Source organism: Anolis sagrei, chromosome 3 (assembly GCF_037176765.1).
Source record: "Anolis sagrei isolate rAnoSag1 chromosome 3, rAnoSag1.mat, whole genome shotgun sequence".
Classification (NCBI taxonomy): Eukaryota; Metazoa; Chordata; class Lepidosauria; order Squamata; family Dactyloidae; genus Anolis; species Anolis sagrei.
In genome coordinates, this window is record NC_090023.1 from 270,521,215 (window position 1) to 270,546,460 (window position 25,246).

General features: G+C 45.5%; 1 protein-coding gene across 2 annotated transcripts in view; it reads left to right on the top strand.

Moving 5' to 3' along the window:
• Nucleotides 1-25,246, top strand: part of TP63 (tumor protein p63) — a 215,558-nt gene that overhangs the window by 37,418 nt on the left and 152,894 nt on the right. For both annotated transcript variants that reach the window (XM_067466131.1, XM_067466132.1), the window contains exons 2-3: nucleotides 1,506-1,634; nucleotides 5,733-5,865. In XM_067466131.1, coding sequence (XP_067322232.1) covers nucleotides 1,506-1,634; nucleotides 5,733-5,865 — 262 coding nt within the window. The remainder of the gene's footprint in view (nucleotides 1-1,505; nucleotides 1,635-5,732; nucleotides 5,866-25,246) is intronic.

The window sequence follows — 25,246 nt, forward strand, 5'->3', positions numbered from 1 at the left end:
TGGAGACTAGGACGCGGAACAATGGCTTCCAACTACAAGAGAGGAGATTCCATCTGAACTTGAGGAAGAACTTCCTGACTGTGAGAGCCGTTCAGCAGTGGAACTCTCTGCCCCAGAGTGTGGTGGAGGCTCCTTCTTTGGAAGCTTTTAAACAGAGGCTGGATGTCCATTTGTCAGGGGTGATTTGAATGCAATATTCCTGCTTCTTGGCAGGGGGTTGGACTGGATGGCCCATGAGGTCTCTTCCAGCTCTTAGATTCTATGATTCTATGATTCTATGATTCTATGATTCTATGATTCTATGTATAGGTATATGTAAATGGAGGCACTGTATTTCAAAATCTGAAACACATCTGGTCCAAGCATTTTGGATACATGGTGCTCAACTTATGATTAGACGTAAATGAAGCATAAATAGATTTTGTGTTTAAACTTAGGTCCCATCTCTAAGATATTCCATGATGTCAACAGAAGCATATACAGGTATTCTGGAATCCCCCCAAATATTTCTGGTCCCAAGCATTTCCATTAATTATAATTATAATTATTGTTTTCTTGAAGCTTAAGGTCATGTAGGTAAAGGTAAAAGGTTCTCCTTGACATTAAATCCAGTTGTGATTGACTGGGGATTGGTGTGTCAGTGTGTAATTCATGTATGATGTGTGTTTAAATGTAATTTTATGTGATAGGATTGTGATTGTAATAGAATTGTATTGCCAGGATGTGTTTTGACACAGAAGGGTTAAACAGCAAAGTAACAAGCTGTGAGAATGTGACCCTGAGTTCTTGCTCTGTGAAAGATTAGGGAGTGCCAGAGACAAACTTCCTTCCAGCTGCAGTTTGTATTAGTTCCTATCTCTTTCGGTTTGTGTTCTTCACGTCTGTCCGCTGATGGTGTATGTTGTCTATTTTGAGCTGCTTAAGTAAAACTGAAAACTTGCTTTTACCAGAGACTCCAGAGTCCCTTATTCTGCGATACTCTGCTAACTAACATGGTGCTCATCTCCATTTCTAAGCCGAAGAGCCAGCATTGTCTATAGACACCTCCAAGGTCATGTGGCCGGCATGGCTGCATGGAGTGCCGTTACCTTACCTATTGATCCACTCACATTTGCATGTTTTCGAACTGCTAGGTTGGCAGAAGCTGGGGTTCACAGCAGGAACTCACCCCGCTCCTTGGGTTTGAACCTGCGACCTTTTCGACAGCAGTTCAGCATCTCAGCAGTTTAACACATTGTGGCACTGAGGTGGGGTACAACTGAGTTAAAACAGAAATATGAAACACAACATTTGCATATACATATAACACAATACACACAAGACCACACCAATAAATTGCAGTCAAAGTTCAGTAGTGAAGGGGGATTCCGCCTGTAATTGCTTTTGTACACTTCCTCTGCCTTCGAGGGTCTTAATCAACTGAAAAAAGGATGAAAATAGACACACACACAAATAATAAATAAATTGAAATCTTATTTGGGGTCTTTCTCTCTCTTTGTTTTTAGGTTTGTGGACCCCGCAAGCCATTTCTCCTGGAGGGAGAGCTATTACCGCTCCGCCATGTCTCAGGGCTCCCAGACCAGGGAATACGTCCATCCGGAGTTTTTTGAGCAGCTTTGGGATATCCTAGAGCAGTAAGTAGAGGAAACAGAATAACTTGGAGCTGGAATAATGGGAATGGGGTCAATTGGGAGAAAATGCACTTCCATTTCACAGTTCAAATGGCTTTTCTGTGCCCTTCGAAGCATAGCTTTGGCTCAGGTGACTTTTGTGATTTGTGGGGTGCCCTGCTCACCACGTCGCTGCCCTTTCATTCTGTCCCATTTCAATGGATGGCCTCTGCTTCCAATATTACGAGGGTTGAATGAAAAGTAATGCCTCCACCTTCACTACTTGGGTTTGGATGGGAATATTTTAACAAATCAAACGCAGAAATAATCCTTAGAATGTGCTCTTTGACTACCACTACTCACTTTTACATGCAATCACCAGACAATTGGATACATTTCTGCCAACAATGAACATGTTTTCTGAAGCTGTCATGGAAGAAGTTGACACTGTTTCCATAACCCATTGTGCACAGATCTTCTGATAGTCAAGCAAAGCAATAATATGACCCCACACGTTCTTGTGAAATGCCGCTTATGTTTGAAATTATGTTTGAAATTATGTTTGATATCTAGGGAAGTCATGCTACCCCTCTATTCTGCTTTGGTTAGACCACACCTGGAATATTGTGTCCAATTCTGGGCACCACAATTCAAGAGAGATATTGACAAGCTGGAATGTGTCCAGAGGAGAGCGAATAAAATGATAAAAGGTCTGGAGAACAAGCCCTATGAGGAGCGGCTTAAGGAGCTGGGCATGTTTCGCCTGAAGAAGAGAAGGCTGAGAGGAGATATGATAGCCATGTATAAATATGTGAGAGGAAGCCACAGGGAGGAGGAGGGAGCAAGCTTCCTTTCTGCTTCCTTGGAGACTAGGACGTGGAACAATGGCTTCAAACTACAAGAGAGGAGATTCCATCTGAACATGAGGAAGAACTTCCTGACTGTGAGAGCCATTCAGCAGTGGAACTCTCTGCCCCGGAGTGTGGTGGAGGCTCCTTCTTTTAAACAGAGGCTGGATGGCCATCTGTCAGGGGTGATTTGAATGCAATATTCCTGCTTCTTGGCAGAATGGGGTTGGACTGGATGGCCCAGGAGGTCTCTTCCAACTCTTTGATTCTATGATTCTATGATTTCTCTCTGAGTGATACAATAATCGTCTTGAATCAATCTGTCATCCTTTTGCTTGTGAAACTCGGCGGTTGCTGTCACAGGACGTCCAACTCTTTATTTGTCATGGAAGTCAGATGTTCCCACCTCAACATCTTTAAACTTTCTCACCCAACGACACTCAGTACTCACATCAACACAATCACCATAAGCAGCTTGCATTCTCTGATGAATCTCCTTGGGGTGACACCTTCTGCTGTCAAGAATTCAATGACTCCATGTTGCTTAAGTCGCATTAACCGACTGTCTGCACAGGGTTCCATACTTTGCACTGTAGCAACACTACCATTCAATGCTAAGGCTTCCTGCCAAAATGGAACTGTAGAGGAGAGTCTACTGAACAAAGCAGTACCTGCTACATACCAGTACTGCCATCTGTTGAGGCATTACTTTTCATTCAACCCTCGTATGAGGTGTGGGTAGGCAAAAAATGTCACCTTATATCCTCCCTCAACAACATCTCATCCCAGTCTTCTTCCTCTTCCAACTTCCTCTTGGGTTTCCTTGCCTTCATTTCCTCCAAGTCGTCTTCTCTTTCACCTCATTCCTGCGTTATGTTTTCTTGCTTCCATTTTGTTAAGTCTTTTGCCTCCTCCCTTCCTTCATCCCTTGCTTCCATCTTGGCCACATCTTCTGTCTACTCTTCCTTCTTTGACTTCTCACTGACCTTCTTTGCCTCCATTTCCTCCAAATCTTCTCCCTTTGGCTTCCCATCTATTTGGTCTCCTTGCCTCCTTCTCATCCGAGCCTTCTCCTTCCTTTGACTTTCCATGTTTCCAAGTCTTCATCAGTTGAGTTTCCTTGCCTCCATCTTTGCCACATCTTCTCTATCTTCTTCTTTCTTTGACTTCTTGCCTTCATCTTGCCCTCATCTACTGCCTCCTTAATTCCATCTACTTTCCTTGCCTCCATCTTGACCAAGTCTTCTCCTTCTTTAAGTTGGCTTCCCATTTGGTCTCTTTGCCTACATCTCATCCAAGCCTTCTCCTTCCTTTGACTTTCCATTTTCTCCATGTCTTCATCCGTTGATTTCCTGTTGGGTTTTTTGCCTCCCTCTTGACCACATCTTCTGCCTCTTCTTCCTCCTTAGGCTTCCCATTGAGTTTCCTTTCCTTTGTTTCTTCCAAATCTTTTCCCTTTGAGTTCACATCTATTTGGTCTCCTTGTCTCCATCTTATGCAAACCTTCTCCTTCCTTTGATTTTCGTTTTTCTCCATATCCTCATCAGTTGACTTCCTTCCTGATGAGTTTTCTTGCTTCCATCTTGGCCACATGTTCTCTGTCCTCTTCTTCCTTTGACTTCTTATCTCCATTTGTCCTCATCTTCTGCCTCCTATCTACTTTCCTTGCCTCCATCTTGTCTAAGTCTACTCCTTTGGTTGACTTTCTGTTTCCTCTAAGTCTTCCTCAGTTGATTTATTTTTGAATTGCCTTGCTTTCATCTTCACATCTATTTGGTCTCTTTGCCTACATTTCATCCAAGCCTTCTTCTTCCTTTGACTTTCCATGTTTCCAAGTCTTCATCAGTTGACTTCCTATTGAGTTTCCTTGCCTCCATCTTTGCCACATCTTCTCTATCTTCTTCTTTCTTTGACTTCTTGCCTTCATCTTGCCCTCATCTGCTTCCTCCTTAATTCCATCTACTTTTCTTGCCTCCATCTTGACCAAGTCTTCTCCTTCTTTTAGTTGTTGGCTTCCCATTTGGTCTCCTTGCCTCCATCTTATCCAAGGCTTCTCCTTCCTTTGACTTTGCATTTTCTCCATGTCTTCATCAGTTGACTCCCTGTTGAGATTTTGCCTCCATCTTGGGCACATCTTCTGTCTCCTCTTCCTCCTTTGGCTTCCCATTGAGTTTCCTTGCCTCTATTTATTCCAAATCTTTTCCCCTTGACTTCATATCTCTTTGGTCTCCTTGCCTCCAACTTCTGCAAACTTTTCCTTCCTTTGACTTTCCTTTTTCTCCATATCTTCATCAGTTGACTTCCTTCCTGATGAGTTTCGTTGCTTCCATCTTGGCCACATGTTCTCTTCTTTCTTTGACTTCTTATCTCCATCTTGTCCTCATCTTCTGCCTCCTATTTTCCTTGCCTCTATCTTGTCTAAGTCTTCTCCTTTGTTTGACTTTCTGTTTTCTCAAAGTCTTCATCTGTTGACTTAGTTTTGAGTTTCCTTGCTTTCATCTTGGCCACATCTTCTCTGTCCTCTTTCTCCTTTCACTTCTTACCCCATCTTCTGCCTCCTTCATTCCATTTACTTTCTTCACCTCCATCTTGACCAAGTCTTTTCCTTCCTTTGATTTGTTGTGCATCTTCACACTGTTTCCACCTTAGGGGGTTTTCTTGACACAGTTTCTTCATGGGAGATTTGCCATTTCCTCCTTTTGTGGCTGAGAGTATGTGATGTGCCCAAGATCACCGAGAGGGTTTCCTGTTCTTGGTGTATCCATTGTTGTTTCCAATATATTACAACCCTAGAGTAAACATATAATGGGGACTTCTTGGGAAGATGTTTTCAGAGAAGGTTCACCATTGCTTTCCCCTGAGGCTGAGAGAGTGTGACTTGCCTAAGATCATCTCCTGGGTTCCCATGGTGGGGGCTCAGTGCAAACCAGATTCCCCTGAATGAGGTGACCCATTTCTAAGCCAGTCTCCCTCTTTCACTATGGCCTTCTACTTGTGTCTGTTTGCCTTCAAGTCACTTATAGACTTATGGAAACCCCATGAATTTTGTAGGGTTTTAAAGAGATCTTCAGAGGTGGATCTGTCAGGTCCATCCTCTGAAATATGGCCTATAGTTCTGAGTATTCATTGGTGGATTCCCATTCAAGGGCTCCTGTTTAGCTTCTTATCTTCCAAGATCTTGAAGGTAGCTACTGCTAGACTTTTCCAAGTATCATTTTCTTCTCTAGTGAGTCCTGTCTTTCAAGTAATCTATGTTCGTTCCTCTGTTCTTTAGGCCAATATGTTCAGTCCAGCCCATTGACTTGAATTTTTTGGAGGAGCCGGTGGAGAATGTCCCTGCGAACAAGATCGAAATCAGCATGGATTGCATCCGGATGCAGGATTCAGACCTAGGTGACCCAATGTGGGTAAGTGGAGTGGATACCCACAAAAAGTCAATATGGGTTTCTTGAAAACAAGTCATGCCAGACTAATCTTACCTCTTTTTGATCGAGTTACAAGCTTGGTAAATGCAGGGAGTGCTGTGGAGAGAGCATATCTTGTATTGTCGAAGGCTTTCATGGCTAGAATCACTAGGTTCTTGTGGGTTTTTTCGGGCTATAGGGCCATGTTCTAGAGGCATTTCTCCTGACGTTTCGCCTGCATCTATGGCAAGCATCCTCAGAGGTATCTATGGCAAGCATGCTCACTGCCTCTGAGGATGCTTGCCATAGATGCAGGCGAAACGTCAGGAGAAATGCCTCTAGAACATGGCCATATAGCCCGAAAAAACCCACAAGAACCTAGAGCATATCTTGATTTCAGCAAGGCCTTTGACAAAATCCCCCATGACCTTCTTGCAAGCAAACTAGACCAATGTGGGCTGAACAATACTACCTTGGGGTAGACTGAGAATTGGTTCAGTGACAAAAAACAAAGGCTGCTTCTCTCCAATGGTTCCTCCTCTTCATCCTGGAAAGAAGACTATTTGGGTGCCATAAAGTGGGTTCTGTCCTGAATCTGGTGCTATTCAACATCTTTATTAATGACTAGCCACCCCCTGCCAAGCATTGCTGTGGCCCAATCTGTGTATATGTGCTTTGTGTGTGTATATGTGTGTGTATATATTTGTGTATATGAGTATATATGTATGAATGTAATTTTTTGGCCTTTAAAGTCTCTTCCGCTGTGTTTTTCAGTGTTTTTATGAGTGATGGTCACTTGTTGGCCTGATAGGTATTGTGTCCAAATTTGTTGTCAATTCGTCCAGTGGTTTTTGAGTTATGTTAATCCCACAGACGAACATTACATTTTTATTTATATAGAAGACTAGCCGTCCCCTGCCACGCATTGCTGTGACCCACATGGAGGTTCTGTGTGGGAGGTTTGGCCCAATTCTATCGTTGGTGGGGTTCAGAATGCTCTTTGATTGTAGGTGAACTATAAATCCCAGTAACTGCAACTCTCAAATGTCAAGGTCTATTTTCCCCAAACTCCATCTGTGTTCATATTTGGGCATATGGAATATTTGTGCCAAGTTTGGTCCAGATCCATCATTGTTTGAGTCCACAGTGCTCTCTGGATATAGGTGAACTACAACTCCCAAACTCAAGGTCAATGCCCACCAAACCCTTCTAGTGTTTTCTGTTGCTCATGGGAGTCCTGTGTGCCACCTTTGGTTCAATTCCATCATTGGTGGAGTTCAGAATGCTCTTTGATTGTAGGTGAACTATAAATCCCAAGAACTACAACTCCCAAATGACAAAATCATAATTTTTTAAGGGATGGTCACTCCTTGTGTTGTTAGATGTTTTGTTGCCACATTTGGTGTGATTTCATTTATTGGTTCTTTTGTTTTTAAGGTACTCATTATGCACAGAGCGTTTATAGATAGATAGATAGATAGATAGATAGATAGATAGATAGATAGATAGATATGGAATATTTGTGCCAAGTTTGGTCCAGATCCATCATTGTTTGAGTCCACAGTGGTCTCTGGATGTAGGTGAACTACAACTCCCATACTCAAGGTGAATGCCCACCAAACCCTTCTAATGTTTTCTGTTGCTCGTGGGAGTCCTGTGTGCCACCTTTGGTTCAATTCCATCATTGGTGGAGTTCAGAATGGTGGAATTGGTGGAATTCCATCATTGGTGGAGTTCAGCAATTATATAAATAACAAATAACTAGTGGAAGCTTGAGAAGGATGCTCTTTTCAACAGATAAGAAGGGGAGCAATGTTGCAATCGCAGCAAGATGTCCAAAATCCTGGTGCTGGCTCTTTGATTGTAGGTGAACTATAAATCCCAAGAACTACAACTCCCAAATGACAAAATCAAAAAATTTTGAGTGAAGGACATACATTGTGTTGTTAGGTGTATGCTGTCCAAATTTGGTGTCAATTCGTCCAGTGGTTTTTGAATTATGTTAATCCCGAGGATGTTAATCCCGAGGAAACCCGAGGATGTGGACAAGGTACTTGGAGGAATGAGACCCACCACGTCCATCCTAGACCCCTGCCCATCCTGGCTTCTGAAGGAGGCCAGAGGGGGATTGGCCGAGTGGGTAACGGTGGTGGTTAATGCCTCCCTTCGGGAAGGCAAGATTCCAGCGAGCCTAAAACAGGCTGTTATAAAGCCGCTGTTGAAGAAACCATCACTGGACCCCACTAAATTTGACAACTTTTGGCCTGTTTCCAATCTTCCCTTCTTGGGCAAAGTCATGGAAAGCGTGGTGGCCTCACAACTCCAGGTATTCTTGAGAGACACGGATTATCTGGATCCGGCACAGTCTGGCTTCAGACCGGGGCATGGTACCGAGACGGTCTTGGTCGCCTTAGTGGATGATCTGCGCCGGGAGCTAGACAGGGGGAGTGTGTCCCTGTTGGTGCTCCTGGACCTCTCAGCAGCCTTCGATACCGTCGACCACGGTATTCTTCTGGGGCGCCTTGCAGAGATGGGCCTTGGGGGCACCGCCTTGCGGTGGCTCCAGTCATTTCTGGAGGGTCGCACCCAGAAGGTGTTATTGGGGGACTCCTGTTCAACGCCACAGCCTTTGACTTGTGGTGTTCCTCAGGGCTGCATACTGTCCCCCATGCTGTTTAACATCTACATGAAGCCGCTGGGTGAGATCATCCGGAGTTTCGGGGTGCGGTGTCACCTGTACGCAGATGACGTCCAACTCTGTCACTCCTTCCCACCTGCTACTAAGGAGGCTGTCGAAGTCCTGAACCGGTGCCTGGCTGCTGTGACGGTCTGGATGAGGGCGAACAAACTGAAATTAAATCCAGACAAGACAGAGGTCCTCCTGGTCAGTCGCAAGGCCGAACAGGGTATAGGGTTACAGCCTGTGCTGGACGGGGTCGCACTCCCCTTGAAGGCGCAGGTTCGCAGCTTGGGTGTGACCCTGGACTCATCGCTGAGCCTGGATCCCCAGGTTTCAGCGGTGACCAGGGGAGCATTTGCACAGCTTCGGCTCGTGCGCCAGCTGCGCCCGTATCTTGGGAAGTCTGACTTGGCCACGGTGGTACACGCTTTGGTCACATCCCGCCTCGACTACTGCAACGCTCTCTACGTGGGGCTGCCCTTGAAGACGGCCCGGAAGCTCCAGCTAGACCAGCGCGCGGCAGCCATGTTGTTAACCGGAGCGGGACGCAGGGAGCGCACAACGCCCTTGCTGTCCCAGCTCCACTGGCTGCCGATCAGCTACCGGGCCCAATTCAAGGTGCTGGTGCTAACCTACAAAGCCCTAAACGGTTCCGGCCCAAAATACCTTGAGTACCGCATCTCGGCCTACGAGCCCACGAGGACCTTAAGATCATCCGGGGAGGCCCTTCTCGCGGTCCCGCCTGCCTCACAGGCACGCTTGGCGGGGACCAGAGAGCGGGCCTTCTCGGTGGTGGCCCCCCGGCTGTGGAACTCCCTCCCCACTGAAATTAGACAGGCGCCTTCCCTCATGGCCTTCCGCAAGGGCCTGAAAACCTGGCTCTTTGAAAAGGCCTTCAATTAAGTGCTATGCTTTCGAACGACCACCGGAATGGACTATGTCTACGAGACTGATTATGACCCAAACAAGACGAAGCGGATTTTTAGCTTAATTATCTGTGTGTTAGTAAGATGTGTGTTGACCCTGAATTTACTGTAACTGTTGTCTTTATGTTCTATGTTTTGTACACCGCCACGAGTCGCCTTCGGGCTGAGAGTGGCGGTTAACAAATGCAAATAATAAATAAATAAATAAATAAATAATCCCACAAACAAACATTACATTTTTATTTATATAGACTAGCCATCCCCTGCCACGTGTTGCTGTGGCCTAGTCTGTGTATATGTGTTTTGTGTGTATTTGTTTGTGTATATGTGTACTTCTGTGGTTATGTGAATGTACTGTAATTTATTTATTTTTGGCTTTTACAGTCTCTTCTGCTGTGTTTATCAGTGTTTTTATGAGTGATGGTCACTTGCTAGGCTGATGTATCGTGTCCAAATTTAGTGTCAATTCGCCCAGTGGTTTTTGAGTTATGTTAATCCCACAAATGAACATTACATTTATTTATTTATTGTATTGTCGAAGGCTTTCATGGCCGGAATCACTGGGTTGTTGTAGGTTTTTTCGGGCTATATGGCCATGGTCTATACGCATTCTCTTCTGACGTTTCGCTTGCATGTATGCCAAACATCCTCAGAGGTAGTGAGGTCTGTTGGAAATAGGAAAAAGGGTTAATATATCTGTGGAATGACCAGGGTGGGACAAAGGACTCTTGTCTGCTGGAGCTAGGTGTGAATGTTTCAACTGACCAACTTGATTAGCATTTGATGGCCTGGCAGTGCCTGGAGCAAACTTTTGTTGAGAGGTGATTAGATGTCCTTGTTTGTTTCTTCTCTGTTGTTTTGCTGTTGTAATTTTAGAGTTTTTTAAATACTGGTAGCCAGATTTTGTTCATTTTCATGGTTTCCTCCTTTCCGTTGAAATTGTCCACATGCTTCTTGTGTATTTCAATGGCTTCTCTGTGTAGTCTGACATATATTTTATTTTATTTTATTTTATTTTATTTTATTTTATTTTATTTATTTAGATAGATAGATAGATAGATAGATAGATAGATAGATAGATTTATTTATTTCACAGTTTTCTATACCGAGCTTCTCAACCTCATTGAGGGACTCAGCCCGGTTTCCAGCCATAAAAAACATATACACAAATATCATATATCACAATTACAAAAACAACTTTAAAAACACTATATATAAAACTACAGTGGTCAGTCGTCCTAATAAGATGGATCTATATCCACTTCCATCCAGAGTCCTATGGTGTTGTCTCATTCCTCGAAGGCCTGACTCCACAGCCACGTCTTCACCCCTTTCCTAAATGTTAGGATGGATGGGACGGTTCTGGCCTCCAGTGGGAGAGAGTTCCAGAGTTGCGGGGCCACCACCGAGAAGGCCCTGTCCCTCGTCCCCACCAGGCGTGCTTGCGAGGCCGGTGGGACCGAGAGCAGGGCCTCTCCAGACGATCTTAATAATCTTGATGGTTCATAGGGGAGAATACGTTCGGAGAGGTAAACAGGGCCGGAGTCGTTTAGGGCTTTATAGGTCAACACCAGCACTTTGAATTGTGCTCGGAAGCTAATTGGCAGCCAGTGGAGATAGATAGATAGTTTATTCGATGCTTAGACCATAGGTCTTTCACATACAAGGCAAGGCAAATAAATAAATACATGAAAATGGTTCTGGCTCAACTTATCTATCCGAACGTATCTCCGCCTATCAGCCCACCAGGACCCTAAGATCTTCTGGGGAGGCCCTGCTCTCTATCCCGCCAGCCTCACAGGTGCGGCTGGCGGGGACGAGAGAGGCCTTTTCTGTGGTGGCCCCTCGGCTTTGGAACACCCTTCCCATAGAGGTAAGATCAGCCCCCTCACTGATGGTGTTTCAAAAAAGATTGAAGACATGGATGTTTAAACAAGCATTCGGTTAACCCGATGCAATGAATTTTGATGATTAAAGGACTGGTAATCATGGACGATGAATTTGGATTGCGATTCTAGTTACGAGATGCATTTGGATTGTTATTGGTGGCCCAATAATTTGTATTGTATATGTGTTTTTTTATGCTTTTAACTGAATATTGTTGATTTTTGTAATGTTGTAAACCGCATTGAGTCGCCGATTTAGGCTGAGAAATAGCGGTATACAAGCGCATTAATAAATAAATAATAAATAAATAATAAACACCAGATTATTAAATACAATATAAAATATTATTTATTATTATTTATTATTTGCTTTATTTCTATACCACATTTTTCAGCCCTTAACAGGCGACTCAATGCGGTTTACATGGTACAATTATCAAACAGTGTCAGTGCAATTAAAACATAACAATGCAACAAACAGGATCAACAGCATCAATCCACAACAGTTAACAATCAACAAGACAGATCAACAAAACAGACATAACATAACGCCTCAGTTGAAATCAGATCCGTTCTCATAATCCTTGTGCCATTCCTATGTTCCATATACCGTCTTCCTATGATTGGTTGCACTGCTAAAATACACAATAAAATCCTATAAATCATTAAAATGCTACATATATCGATGGCAAGATGCACCTTTAAAATACTACATAATGTATAGATAGATAGATAGATAGATAGATAGATAGATAGTGCCTAAGTCAGCTCTGCATGCATGGCATGTTTTGCCAAATGGTGCCTATGTCTGCATGCATAGCAAGCTTTGCAGAACTGTGCCCATTTCCAAGCCATGGACATCTGTGTGACCCAAAATCTGGCAGTTTTCCTTTGGAAGCCAGGTCCTTTTGAGCAAAGGGAGAGGCCCAAAATCTCTGCTTTTCTTTGGCTGCAGGTGGAAACAAATGGTGCAGATGGTGGTTCGAGGACTTTGAGTTTCCTGGTTTGCGAAACGCATTGATCCCACCCTGAGGATGATCATGGTGATGCACCACCAGCCTCTGGCATGAGTTTGCTCAGCTGCTGGGAGGCCTGTGCCATGCCAGAGGAGGAAGGAGTGCGGGCCAGCCCTCCTCCTTCCCTCCCTCCTTTCTTTCTTCCATCCGCTGCCTGCCTCCGAGGCATGCTGCCGCTCCGGGTGTCGTGTGCGCTGTGGCGCAACTCTGGCGTGTGGCTGTAATCTGCTATTGACTCAAGGCCCGGCAGTGGAGTGCGCCCTGGCCCTCCGTCTCCCTGCGCAAATATGCCGCTCTCCCGCATCGCTGCTGCTGCCGGAGAACGCCCCCTCGGTTCATTCATCCGTCCCATTCATTCACTCGCTCGTTGTATCCCTTCGCTCATTCACAAAAGGCTCTTTTCTTCTCTGCTTTTGGCTGAGACCACAACCTGTGCCGAGGACCCTTTGTGCAAACATTGGTTCTCCAAAGAAGGAGCCGCCAGGGGGGAGAAGTTTGTCTTCCCCGATCTTTATGAGTTGTCAAACATCACTTGACAGGTGCCAGCCCAGCCTGCTGTTTGCTTTCGCGGAGGAGGAACCCGTAGCCCCGAGGGACGTTGTGTTTCTTGTGTTTAATCAGAAACGCAGCCCTTCTTCTTTTTGGAAACCCTCCTTGGCCTCTTTGCCTTCGGGGCAGCTGTCTGCCGTCCGGCACCTGCCTTTCGCCTCACCCTTTGCCCTCCCTTTCTCCCTCCCAGGGCAAGAGGGGGGTGCAAAAGGTACATGACTCTATGCGCGGGAGAAGACAGAGCGTGCCGATCCAATTTACAGCGTGCCGATCCAACCTAGGGACAGTATCAGGATCCCAAAGGACCCTCACAGATCACAGAACTTGGCCAAGACTAACCAAGACAGGAGCAGAGCTTCACAGATTAGAGAGATGATGGGCCAAAACTAACAAAACGAAGTTCAACAGTGGCAAATGCAAAGAGACTCCACTTGGGCAGAAAAAATGAAATGCAAAAATACAGAATAGGGGACAAGGCCTGGCTCGAGAGCTGTCTGCCGTCTGGCACCTGCCTTTCGCCTCACCCTTTGCCCTCCCTTTCTCCCTCCCAGGGCAAGAGGGGGGTGCAAAAGGTGCATGACTCTATGCGCGGGAGAAGGCAGAGCGTGCCGATCCAATTTACAGGTGTCCCCAAACTGGGAGAGACAACCAAGTCCCCAGAAGACGGTATCAGGATCCCAAAGGACCCTGACAGATCACAGAACTGGGCCAAGACTAACCAAGACAGGAGCAGAATTCAAAATGGTCTGAACAGATTAGAGAGATGGGCCAAAACTCACAAAATGAAGTTCAACAGTGACAAGATACTCCACTTAGGCCAATGTTTCTCAACCTGGGGGTCGGGACCCCTGGAGGGGTCACTAGGGGGTACCAGAGGGGTCACCAAAGACCATCAGAAAACACAATATTTTCTGTTGGTCATGGGGGTTCTGTGTGGGAAGTTTGACCCAATTCTATCATTGGTGGGGTTCAGAATGCTTTTTGATTGTAGGTAAACTATAAATCCCAGCAACTACAACTCCCAAATGTCAAGGCCTATTTTCTCCAAACTCCACCAGTGTTCACATTTAGCATACTGAGTATTCGTGCCATATTTGGTCCAGATCCATCATTGTTTGAGTCCATAGTGCTCTTTGTAGGTGAACTACAACTCCCAAACCCAAGGTCAATGCCCACCAAACCCTTCCAATGTTTTCTGTTGGTCGTGGGCATTCTGTGTGCCAAGTTTGGTTCAATTCCATCTTTGGTGGAGTTCAGAATACTCTTTGATTGTAGGTGAACCATAAATCCCAACAACTACAAATCCCAAATTATGTTTCATAACAGGAGAAAAAGTAATTTAAATGTAAATTATGAATTAGCAAAAGAATGTTATGGTTGGGGGTCACCACGACATAAGGAAATGTATTGAGGGGTCGCGGCATTAGGAAGGTTGAGAAACACTGGATTAGAGAGATGATTGACCAAAACTAACAAAACCAAGTTCAAAAGTGACAAATGCAAAGAGACTCCACTTGGGCAGAAAAAATGAAAATGTAAAAATACAGAATATGGGACAAGGCCTGGCTCGAGAGCAGGACGTATGAAAAAGCTCTTGGGGTCCTCGTGGACAACAAGTTAAACATGAGCCAACAATGTGATGCGGCGGCAAAAAAAGCCAATGGTATAATGTCCGGATCCAGGGAAGTCATGTTCCCCATGCTCTATTCTGCCTTGGTCAGACCACACCTGGAATATTGTGTCCAATTCTGGGCACCACAATTGATGGGAGATATTGACAAGCTGAAATGTGTCCAGAGGAGGGCGACTAAAAGGATCCAGAGTCTGGAGATCAAGCTCTATGAGGAGCGGCTTAAGGAGCTGGGCATGTTTAGCCTGAAGAAGAGAAGGCTGAAAGGAGACATGATAGCCATGTATCAGAATGAGAGGGGAAGTCACAGGGAGGAGGGAGCAAGCTTGTTTTCTGCTGCCCTGGAGACTAGGTCACAATGGAACAGTGGCTTCAAACTACAAGAAAGGAGATTCCACCTGAACATTAGGAAGAACTTCCTGACTGTGAGAGTTGTTCAGCAGTGGAACTCTCTGCCCTGGAGTGTGTTAGAGGCTCCTTCTTTGGAACAGAGGCTGGATGGCATCTGTTGGGGGTGCTTTGAATGCAATTTTCCTGGTTCTTGGCAGAAAGGGGTTGGACTGAATGGCCCTGTGTCCCGTTCTAGGCAAAACAAGTCAAGATTTCTATAGAGAAGAGGGAAGGTGTCATCTGAAGGGCAACCACAATGGTCAAATGGTCTGAGGGGTGGCTTAGGGAGTTGGGCATGTTTAGCTTGGAGAAGAAAAGGCTGAGAGGCAACATGAGGGTCATGTTTAAACATTTGAAAGGATAGAGCACGCAAGGTGGTTTTCTTCTCGAGAGACTACGACTCAGTGTCACAAATGGATACAAACGCTCAGGAAAAAGATAATAAGTATTAAGAGGAACTACCTGATGGTCAGAATTATTCAGTTGTGGAATTGGTTGGAAGTTTGGTGGAGTTTCCTTCTCTGGAGACCTTCAAGCAATGGCCGAATGGCTCTTCATTGGGAGGACTTGTGTTGTCGAAGGCTTTCATGGCTGAATCACTGGGTTGTTGTAGGTTTTTTGGGGTATATGGCCATGTTCTCCTGACATTTTGCCTGCATCTATGGCAAGCATCCTCAGAGGTTGTGAGGTCCTCACAACCTCTGAGGATGCCTTCCATAGATGCAGGTGAAACATCAGGAGAGAATGCTTCTACAACATTGCCATATAGCTCAAAAAACCTACAACAACCGAGACTTGGTGTATGTTTTCCAGCATGTCAAGGTGTTGAATGAAATAGCCTTCTAACTCTATGCTTCTGAGAACTTATGAAAGCCAAATAAGAGCCGTCCTTCATGGAGAAGCAAACAAAATAGATGGGAGTTTCAGTCACCAAAGGCCATGTAGAATGACAGAGATGGGAAGGGAGTTCTACAATTGGGACAGTGCTACAGAGAAAGCCTCCACAAGATCTTGGGGGCATGGATCAGGGTGTCTTCTCAAATTTAGGTCAGGTCCATATTGGAACAAGCCTTCTTTCAGATATCCTACGCCAGTGTTTCTCAACCTGGGGGTCGGGACCCCTGAGGGGGTCGCGAAGGGATGTCAGAGGGGTCACCAAAGACCATCAGAAAACACAGTATTTTCTGATGGGCATGGGGATTCCATGTGGGAAGTTTGAGTCAATTTTATCGTTGGTGGAGTTCAGTATGTTCTGTGATTGTAATGAACTATAAATCCCAGCAACTACAACTCCCAAAAGTCAAGGTCTATTTTCCCCGAGCTCCACCAGTGTTCACATTTGCGCATATTGAGTATTTGTGCCAAGTTTGGTCCAGATCCACCATTGCGTGAGTCCACAGTGCTCTCTGGATATAGGTGAACTACAACTCCCAAACTCAAGGTCAATACCCACCAAACCCTTCCAGTGTTTTCCGTTGGTCATGGGAGTTCTGTATGGCAAATTAGGTTCAAATCCATCACTGGTGGAGTTCAGAATGCTCTTTGATTATAGGTGAACTATAAATCCCAGAAACTACAACTCCCAAATTACAAAATCAATCCTCCCCTAACCCCACTAGCATTTGCATGTGGTTGCATTGGATATTTGTGCCCTGTTTGGTCCATTGAATGAAAATACATCTTCCATATCTGATATTTACATTATGAATTATAATAGTAGTTTAATGACTGTTATGAAGTAGCAACAAAAACAATATTATGGTTGGGGGTCACCACAACATGAGGGACTGTATTAAGGGGTCACGGCATTAGGAAGGTTGAGAACCACAGTCCAAGGCCAAAGGTGTATTGGAGTTTGTCCGCCAACACCAGCCCTTTGTGTTGAGCTTGGAAGCAAATTGGAAGCCAGTCCAGTTCTTATAAGTGTGGTATTAGTTGGTCTTTAGCAGTTGCAGACATGATACCAGTCTCATGGCACAAGCTTCAGCTTCCATATCCTTTCTTAGGACAGCCTCATGACGATATTATCCTACCCTAGTCAAGCGCTAAGATGGCTCTCCATCATGTTTAGGCAACTTGTATATTCTTGTGTAGTCCACGCTTTGGTTACATCCCGTTTAGACTAATGCAACGCTCTCTACGTGGGGTTGCCTTTGAAGACAGCTCGGAAGCTCCAACTAGTCCAACGCTCAGCAGCCATGATTTTAACAGGAGCGGAGCGCAGGGAGCATACAACCCCCCTGTTGCGCCAACTCCACTGGCTACCGATCTGCTACCGGGCTGAATTCAAAGTGCTGGCGTTGGCCTTTAAAGCCCTAAACGGTTCTGGCCCAAGCTACCTATCCGACCGCATCTCTGCCTATGAACCCACCAGGACTTTGAGATCTTCCGGGGAGACCCTGCTCTCGATCCCGCCTGCTTCTCAAGCTCGGCTGGCGGGGACGAGAGATAGGGCCTTCTCGGTGGTGGCTCCTCGGCTGTGGAACGCCCTTCCTACGGACATTAGACTACCACCATCTCTAATGGTATTCCGCAAAAAGGTGAAGACCTGGATGTTTGTGCAGGCGTTTGAGTAATTTAGTGCAATCTGGTAATGGAACATAGGAATGGAACAATGGACGATGAACCTGGACTACGCTTGGATGATGAGAAGATTGGGTACGGTTGTTTTTTTGTAGTAATTGTGCATTGTAATTGCTTATTGGTAATTTATGGATAATGTGTTAAGTCAATTGTTATATGTTGTATGGAACCACCTCTGTTTCTACTGTTTTTTACTGTTTGTGAACCGCTGTGAGTCGCCTTCGGGCTTGAGATACAGCGGTATAGAAGCAAAGTAAATAAATAAATAAATATTCTGATCAAAGATCTGACTCTTCTGATGCTTAAGGATCTCATTTATGGACTGCTTCTTGGATATTTCTAAGTATCTCTTGCCACGCAGGAGGTATGTCAATGGCACATTAGTTCGAAGAAAGGGGTGGAAGTTCCTTTCTCCGAGAAGCCATGGATAACTTTTGCCAAGACCCCCCAGGAAGGAGCCTTTGTATGGGTGAAGGAGCAACTCAGAAGGGGCTCCCCTTCCTCCCCCACCAGCCTCGGCCCGTTTCCTCCTCCAAGCCCCTCTTTGGAGGTGTTGGGCCTCCCTTCTCCTCCTCTGCTCATCTTCCCAACTTGCCCTCCGGCGGCTTTTCCTTGTTGAACCAGTTTGGCAAAATACCTTCCCCTGCAACGCTCCTTTTTTCCATCTGATCCCTTCTCGCTTAACACACTCTTCAGTCAAATATGTAATTTATTTTTATTTTCCTTTGGGAGGCCCCCCTCTTTGAAAGGATATGGGGGCTTCTGCCCTTAGGAAGGGGAAAGAATGTTATGCTCTCCCGGCGCAACTACTGTTGCTGGGGTTTTCTTTCCTTCTGTAGCCTTCTGTAGCCTTGTCGAAGGCTTTCATGGCTGAATCACTGGGTTGTTGTAGGTTTTTTGGGCTATATGGCCATGTTCTCCTGACATTTCGCCTGCATCTATGGCCTTCTGTAGCCTTCTGTAGCCTTGTTGAAGGCTTTCATGGCTGAATCACTGGGTTGTTGTAGGTTTTTTGGGCTATATGGCCATGTTCTCCTGACATTTCGCCTGCATCTATGGCAAGCATCCTCAGAGGTTGTGAGGTCCTCACAACCTCTGAGGATGCCTGTCATAGATGCAGGTGAAACATCAGGAGAGAATGCTTCTGGAACATTGCTTCTAGAACATTCTCTTTCAAGAGAGACTACCATCAAAATGTTCTTTCTGGAGTCGCCAAGGCCACGCAACCATTGGTTGTCATCAACTATTGGAGTCAAGGTTTTGCTATGAGAACGGGGATAGTACCCAGGATTTCCAAACTGGTTGGAGGGATGTATTGTTGAAGGCTTTCATGGTCGGAATCACTGGGTTGTTGTAGGTTTTTTGGGGGGATATATAGAATCATAGAGTCATAGAATCAAAGAGTTGGAAGAGACCTCCTGGGCCATCCAGTCCAACCCCATTCTGCCAAGAAGCAGGAATATTGCATTCAAAGCACCCCTGACAGATGGCCATCCAGCCTCTGCTTAAAAGCTTCCAAAGAAGGAACCTCCACCACACTCCGGGGCAGAGAGTTCCACTGCTGAACGGCTCTCACAGTCAGGAAGTTCTTCCTAATGTTCAGATGGAATCTCCTCTCTTGTAGTTTGAAGCCATTGTTCCTTTGCGTCCTAGTCTCCAAGGAAGCAGAAAACAAGCTTGCTCCCTCCTCCCTGTGGCTTCCTCTCACATATTTATACATGGCTATCATATCTCCTCTCAGCCTTCTCTGCTTCAGGCTAAACATGCCCAGTTCCCTAAGCCGCTCCTCATAGGGCTTGTTCTCCAGACCCTTGATCATTTTAGTCGCCCTCCTCTGGACACATTCCAGCTTGTCAATATCTCTCTTGAATTGTGGTGCCCAGAATTGGTACAATATTCCAGGTGTGGTCTGGTATTGTCGAAGGCTTTCATGGGCGGAATCACTGGTTTGTTATAGGTTTTTTTGGGCTATATGGCCATGTTCTAGAGGCATTCTCTCCTGACGTTTCGCCTGCATCTATGGCAAGCATCCTCAGAGGTTGTGAAGTCTGTTAGAACTAGGTAAATGGGTTTATATATCTGTGGAATGACCGGGGTGGTTGGAGGGAGTTTGTAGAGGTCACCCAAAAAGGTCCAACCACCCCTCAAACATGAGAATCCAATGGACATGGCATGCCTTACACGATCTCACAAAGGAAAACTGGGCGGCCAAGCAAAATGAGATTGAGGACAAGACGGGAAACAGGCATAACATGGAGAAATGTACAGTACTCCACTTAGGTAGAAAAAAAATGAAATCCACAAACTTAGAATGGGCGACACCTGGCTTGGAAGGAGCTCCTGTGCAAAGAGATCTCAGAGTCTCGGTAGGCCACAAGCTTATTTATTTATTTATTTGTCGTGTCAGAGCAACCAGTCCATTATATTACATTTCTAACAGAACAAAGCAAACAAACAGAAAAATACACAACTTGTGAGTTTGGTAGTTGGTTAAATGTCCTTTGACCAGTATCTGGCCACATGGAGTGCCTCCGGTGTTGCTGCAAGAAGGTCCTCCCTTGTGCATGTGGCTGGGCTCAGGTTGCATTGCAGCAGGTGGTCAGTGGTTTGCTCTTCTCCACACTCGCATGTCGTGGATTCCACTTTGTGGCCCCATTTCTGAAGGTTGGCTCTGCATCTCGTGGTGCCAGAGCGCAGTCTGTTCAGTGCCTTCCAAGTCGCCCAGTCTTCTGTGCGCCCAGGAGGGAGTTTCTCATTTGGTATCAGCCATTGGTTGAGGTGCTGGGTTTGAGCCTGCCACTTTTGGACTCTCGCTTGCTGGGGTGTTCCAGCAAGTGTCTCTGTAGATCTTAGAAAACTATTTCTAGATTTAAGTCGTTGGCGTGCTGGCTGATACCCAAACAGGGGATGTGCTGGAGATGTCTCTGCCTTGGTCCTTTCACTATTGGCTGCCACTTCCCGGCGGATATCAGGTGGTGCAATACCAGCTAAGCAGTGCAATTTCTCCAGTGGTGTAGGGCGCAGACACCCCGTGATAATGCAGCATGTCTCATTAAGAGCCACACCCACTGTTTTAGTGTGGTGAGATGTGTTCCACACTGGGCATGCATATTCAGCAGCAGAGTAGCATAGCGCAAGGGCAGATGTCTTCACTGTGTCTGGTTGTGATCCCCAGGTTGTGCCAGTCAGCTTTCGTATGATATTGTTTCTAGCACCCACTTTTTGCTTGATGTTCAGGCAGTGCTTCTTGTAGGTAAGAGCATGGTCCAGAGTGACTCCCAGGTATTTGGGTGCGCTGCAATGCTCCATTGGGGTTTCTTCCCAGGTGATCTTCAGAGCTCGGGATGCTTCTCTGTTCTTGAGATGAAAGGCACATGTCTGTGTTTTAGATGGGTTGGGGATCAGCTGGTTTTCCCTGTAATAGGCAGTAAGAGCACCTAGAGCTTCGGAGAGCTTCTGTTCTTCCGTCTCAAAGCTCCCTGCTTGAGCGGTAATGGCACGATCATCTGCATAGATGAAACTCTCTGTCCCTTCTGGCAGTGGTTGGTCATTTGCGTAGATGTTGAACATGGATGGAGCAAGCACGCTCCCCTGAGGCAGGCCACAAGCTGGACATGAGCCAATGCAGTACTAGTCTGCATTAATAGAAATCTAGTGTTGAGATTAAGGGAAGTCCTAGTCCCACTCTCTTCCGCTTTGCTTAGACCTCACCTGGAATAATCCTGTGTTCAGTTCTGAGCAAAGCAGTTCAAGATGGAGTTGGACAAGATGGAAGGTGTCCAGAGAAAAATGACCAAAATGGTGCAAGATCTGCCTCAAGAAGGCTATCGGCAAGCTTGGAAGATATCCACAGAAGAGCAACCAAAATTATCAAAGTCAATTATGAATTGCAGTGAGCTGTCTCTAGGGAGCTGCAGGTGTTTAGCTTGGAGAAGAGAAGGTTGATGGAGGACACATTCCAATATTTGAGAAGAGGTCATACAGAGGTTGGAAGCTTGCTTTCTGCTCCTCCAGAGACTGGGATATAGAGCAATGGGTTCAAACTCCAGGAAAAGAGATTCCAATTAAATATTAGGAAGAGCTTCCTGGCAGTAAGAGCTTTTTGACAGTGGATTATGCTGCTGCCTGAGAGTCTGGTGGAGTCTCCTTCTCCGGAGGTTTCTAAACAAAAGGAAAGTTGAGAGGGCTTGGGTGGTGGCAGAAGGTTAGAATGGATGGCCCTTGGAGTCTCTCCCAGCGCTAGGATTCTGAGATACTCTCTCAGCTTCAGAGAAAAGAAATGGCAAACTTCCCCTGAATAAATCTTTCCAAGAAGACACCTTTACTACTTAGGCGATCCCTCGTAGTCCGAGGATGATGGTCCTCCAAGTGCGTTGTACTGGCGGTGGGTCCGTAGGTGACTGTGGAGCCCTATTCTTGACCTGCATCTTCTCCCGCAGTGAGGACATCGGTTTCCAGGTGGAAGGCGGTCCTGGTCGGGGTTGGCTTGACGCACCTTCCTCTTGGCATGTTTGTCTCTTTCACCCTCCATTCGTGCCTCTTCAAATTCTGCAGCACTGCTGGTCACAGCTGACCTCCAACTGGAGCGCTCAAGGGCTACGGCTTCCCAGTTCTCAGTGTCTATGCCAGAGTTTTTAAGGTTGGCTTTGAGCCCATCTTTCAATCTCTTTTCCTGTCCCCCATTATTCTGTTTTCCCTTCTTGAATTCGGAATAGAGCAACTGCTTTGGGAGACGGTGCTCAGGCATCCAGACAACGTGGCTGGTCCAGCGGAGTTGATGGCAGAGGACCATCGCTTCAGTGCTGGTGGTCTTTGCTTCTTCCAGCATACTGACATTTGTCCGCTTGTCTTCTCAAGAGATTTGCAAGATTTTTCAGAGGCAGCACTGATGGAATTGTTCCAGGAGTTGCATGTGACATCTGTAGACAGTCCACGTCTCGCAGGTTTATAGCAGGGTTGGGAGGACAATAGCTTGGTATCCCTACGGATGTCCCGGTCCTCAAACACTCTCTGCTTCATTCAGAAAACAAAATAACAGTTTTGTCTTCGGATCTCCCATCTCCAACCTGGGGTTGTCCAACATATGGAGACTCTAAGATGAAGCTATCATGAGGTGGACAATTTCAAAGAGAGGAAGAACCATGAAAATGGACAAAATCTGGCTACCAGTATTAAAAAAAACTCTAAAATTATAACAGTAAATAAAGAACAAAACTCCAACACAGGAGAACTCCAGAGAAGAAACAATCAGGCCCAGCGAATCACCTCTCAACAAAGAAGTCCCCCAGGCAGGAACAAGGTACACCTAAAAACTATCAGGCCATCAAATGCTAATCAAGGTGACCAATTGAAACATTCACACCGAGCTTCAACAGACAAGAGTTCTTTCTCTCACCCTAGACATTATTCTACAGATATATAAACCCAATTTTCCTACTTTCCAACAAACCTCACACCCTCTGAGGATGCCTGTTACAGATGCAGGTGAAATGTCAGGAGAGAATGCATCTGGAACATGGCCATACAGCCCGAAAAACCTACAACAACCTTGTCATGAGGTCTTTTGGATAGATCCAAGGATACTTGCCATTTCCTTCTCCATGAATGTACCCAGCAGTAATAACCAAGAACCCCATGGCTTAAGGAGCACATCACTGGCTCCTTAAGCCTGCTCTGATTGTTTATGGCTCTGGAGAGCATATAAGTGTGTGTGTGCGTGTGTGTGTATATATATATGTATATGTATATGTGTGTGTGTGTGTGTGTGTGTATAGGGAGCAAGCTTGTTTTCTGCTTCCTTGGAGACTAGGACGCGGAACAATGGCTTCAAACTACAAGAGAGGAGATTCCATCTGAACATTAGGAAGAACTTCCTGACTGTGAGAGCCGTTCAGCAGTGGAACTCTCTGCCCCGGAGTGTGGTGGAGGCTCCTTCTTTGGAAGCTTTTAAGCAGAGGCTGGATGGCCATCTGTCAGGGGTGATTTGAATGCAATATTCCTGCTTCTTGGCAGAATGGGGTTGGACTGGATGGCCCATGAGGTCTCTTCCAACTCTTTGATTCTATGATTCTATGAGATATATATATATATATATATATATATATATATATATATATATAATGTTCGTTTGTGGGATTAACAGAACTCAAAAACCACTGGACAAATTGACACCAAATTTGGACACAAGACATCTAACAACCCAATGTATGTCCTTCACTCAAAAAATTGATTTTGTCATTTGGAAGTTGTAGTTGCTGGGATTTATAGTTCACCTCCAATCAAAGAGCATTCTGAACCCCACCAATGATGGAATTGAACCAAACTTGGCACACAGTTCTCCCATGACCAACAGAAAATACTGGAAGGGTTTGTTGGGCAGTGTCTTTTGGTTTTGGAGTTATAGTTCACCTACATCCAGAGATCACTGTGGACACAAACAATGATGGATCAGGACCAAACTCTACACGAATACTCAATATGTCCAAATGTGAACACTGGTGGAGTTTGGGGAAAATAGAATCTTGACATTTGGGTGTTGTAGTTGCTGGGATGTATAGTTCACCTACAATCACAGAACATTCTGAACCCCACCAACCATGTGGGCCACTGCAATGCATGGCAGGGGACGACTAGTGTGAGTGTGTGTATGTATATATATGTGTGTGTATGTGTATATATATGGATTACCTTGGGTGAGTCACACTCAACTTCAACTTAATTGGAAGTCTGTGGCAAACTCCTCTGAAGAAATTGAGCCAGAATGGTATAATGATTTGAGTGAGGAATATGGAAGAGTTTGACCACAAAAACTCACTGGGTGAACCTGGGTATGTCACACTCTCTCACCCTCTCTGGAAAGCCCTGATAAGAAACCTCACCTGAAGATACCTGGTCATGGAAGCTCTAGAAGAGAATTTCAGTAGGGTTGCAATAAGTGACTTGAAAGCTTTGTTGTGAGCTTTGGATTTTGTTGTGTTGTAGCCAGCCACACAACAACTCTTTACCTTTATGTGTACCTGCTTCTTTGGAGCACGCCTTTATGTAAATGAGTGGCCTTCCTTCCCGAACTCCCCTTTCCCGCTGCGCAGATAATTCTTGGCTTGGATCCTGAAACCAGCAACCTCTCCGTTCCACTTTGCATCTTCAAAGTGCTGCGTGAGCATTTAATTAAAAATTAAAAACGATCTTGATCTCCCAGCCACTCGCTCCCGGGTCTTTGGCCTCCGGGGCTTGGAAGCAGAGCAAAGGGGAAGCGTTGCAGCAACGGCCTGCTCCAAAAACCTCTCCGCACCCCAACCAGCCCTGATTCCATCCTGTGGGTTTCTCCTCCTCCTTCTCTTCTGCTCTTTAATTGCCTTCAGATCTTGGTATGGATGAGCAGCCTTTGTTTACAGTATTCACTGGTTGCATTTGCTTTTCTGCTTGGATAGGACCCTTGAGGCAGAAATGTGCTTCCAAAAAAAGCAAAGGGATGGGAACCTTTGGGGGTTGGTGGAGTGCTTTCTCTAATGCATTCCATTCCCATCAAGGAGCTCCATTGGCTGCCGTTCATTTTCCGGTCTCAATTCAAGGTGCAGGTTATTACCTATAAAGCCCTGAATGGTTTGGGACCTGCCTACCTGTCCCTTTGCTAGGGCTCTACCTTGTTTAGGTAGAGATGAATCAAATCTCCCAGTTTTATCAAACAGTTGAATTAAAACAGCACTTACTTGCTGGCTGTTTTA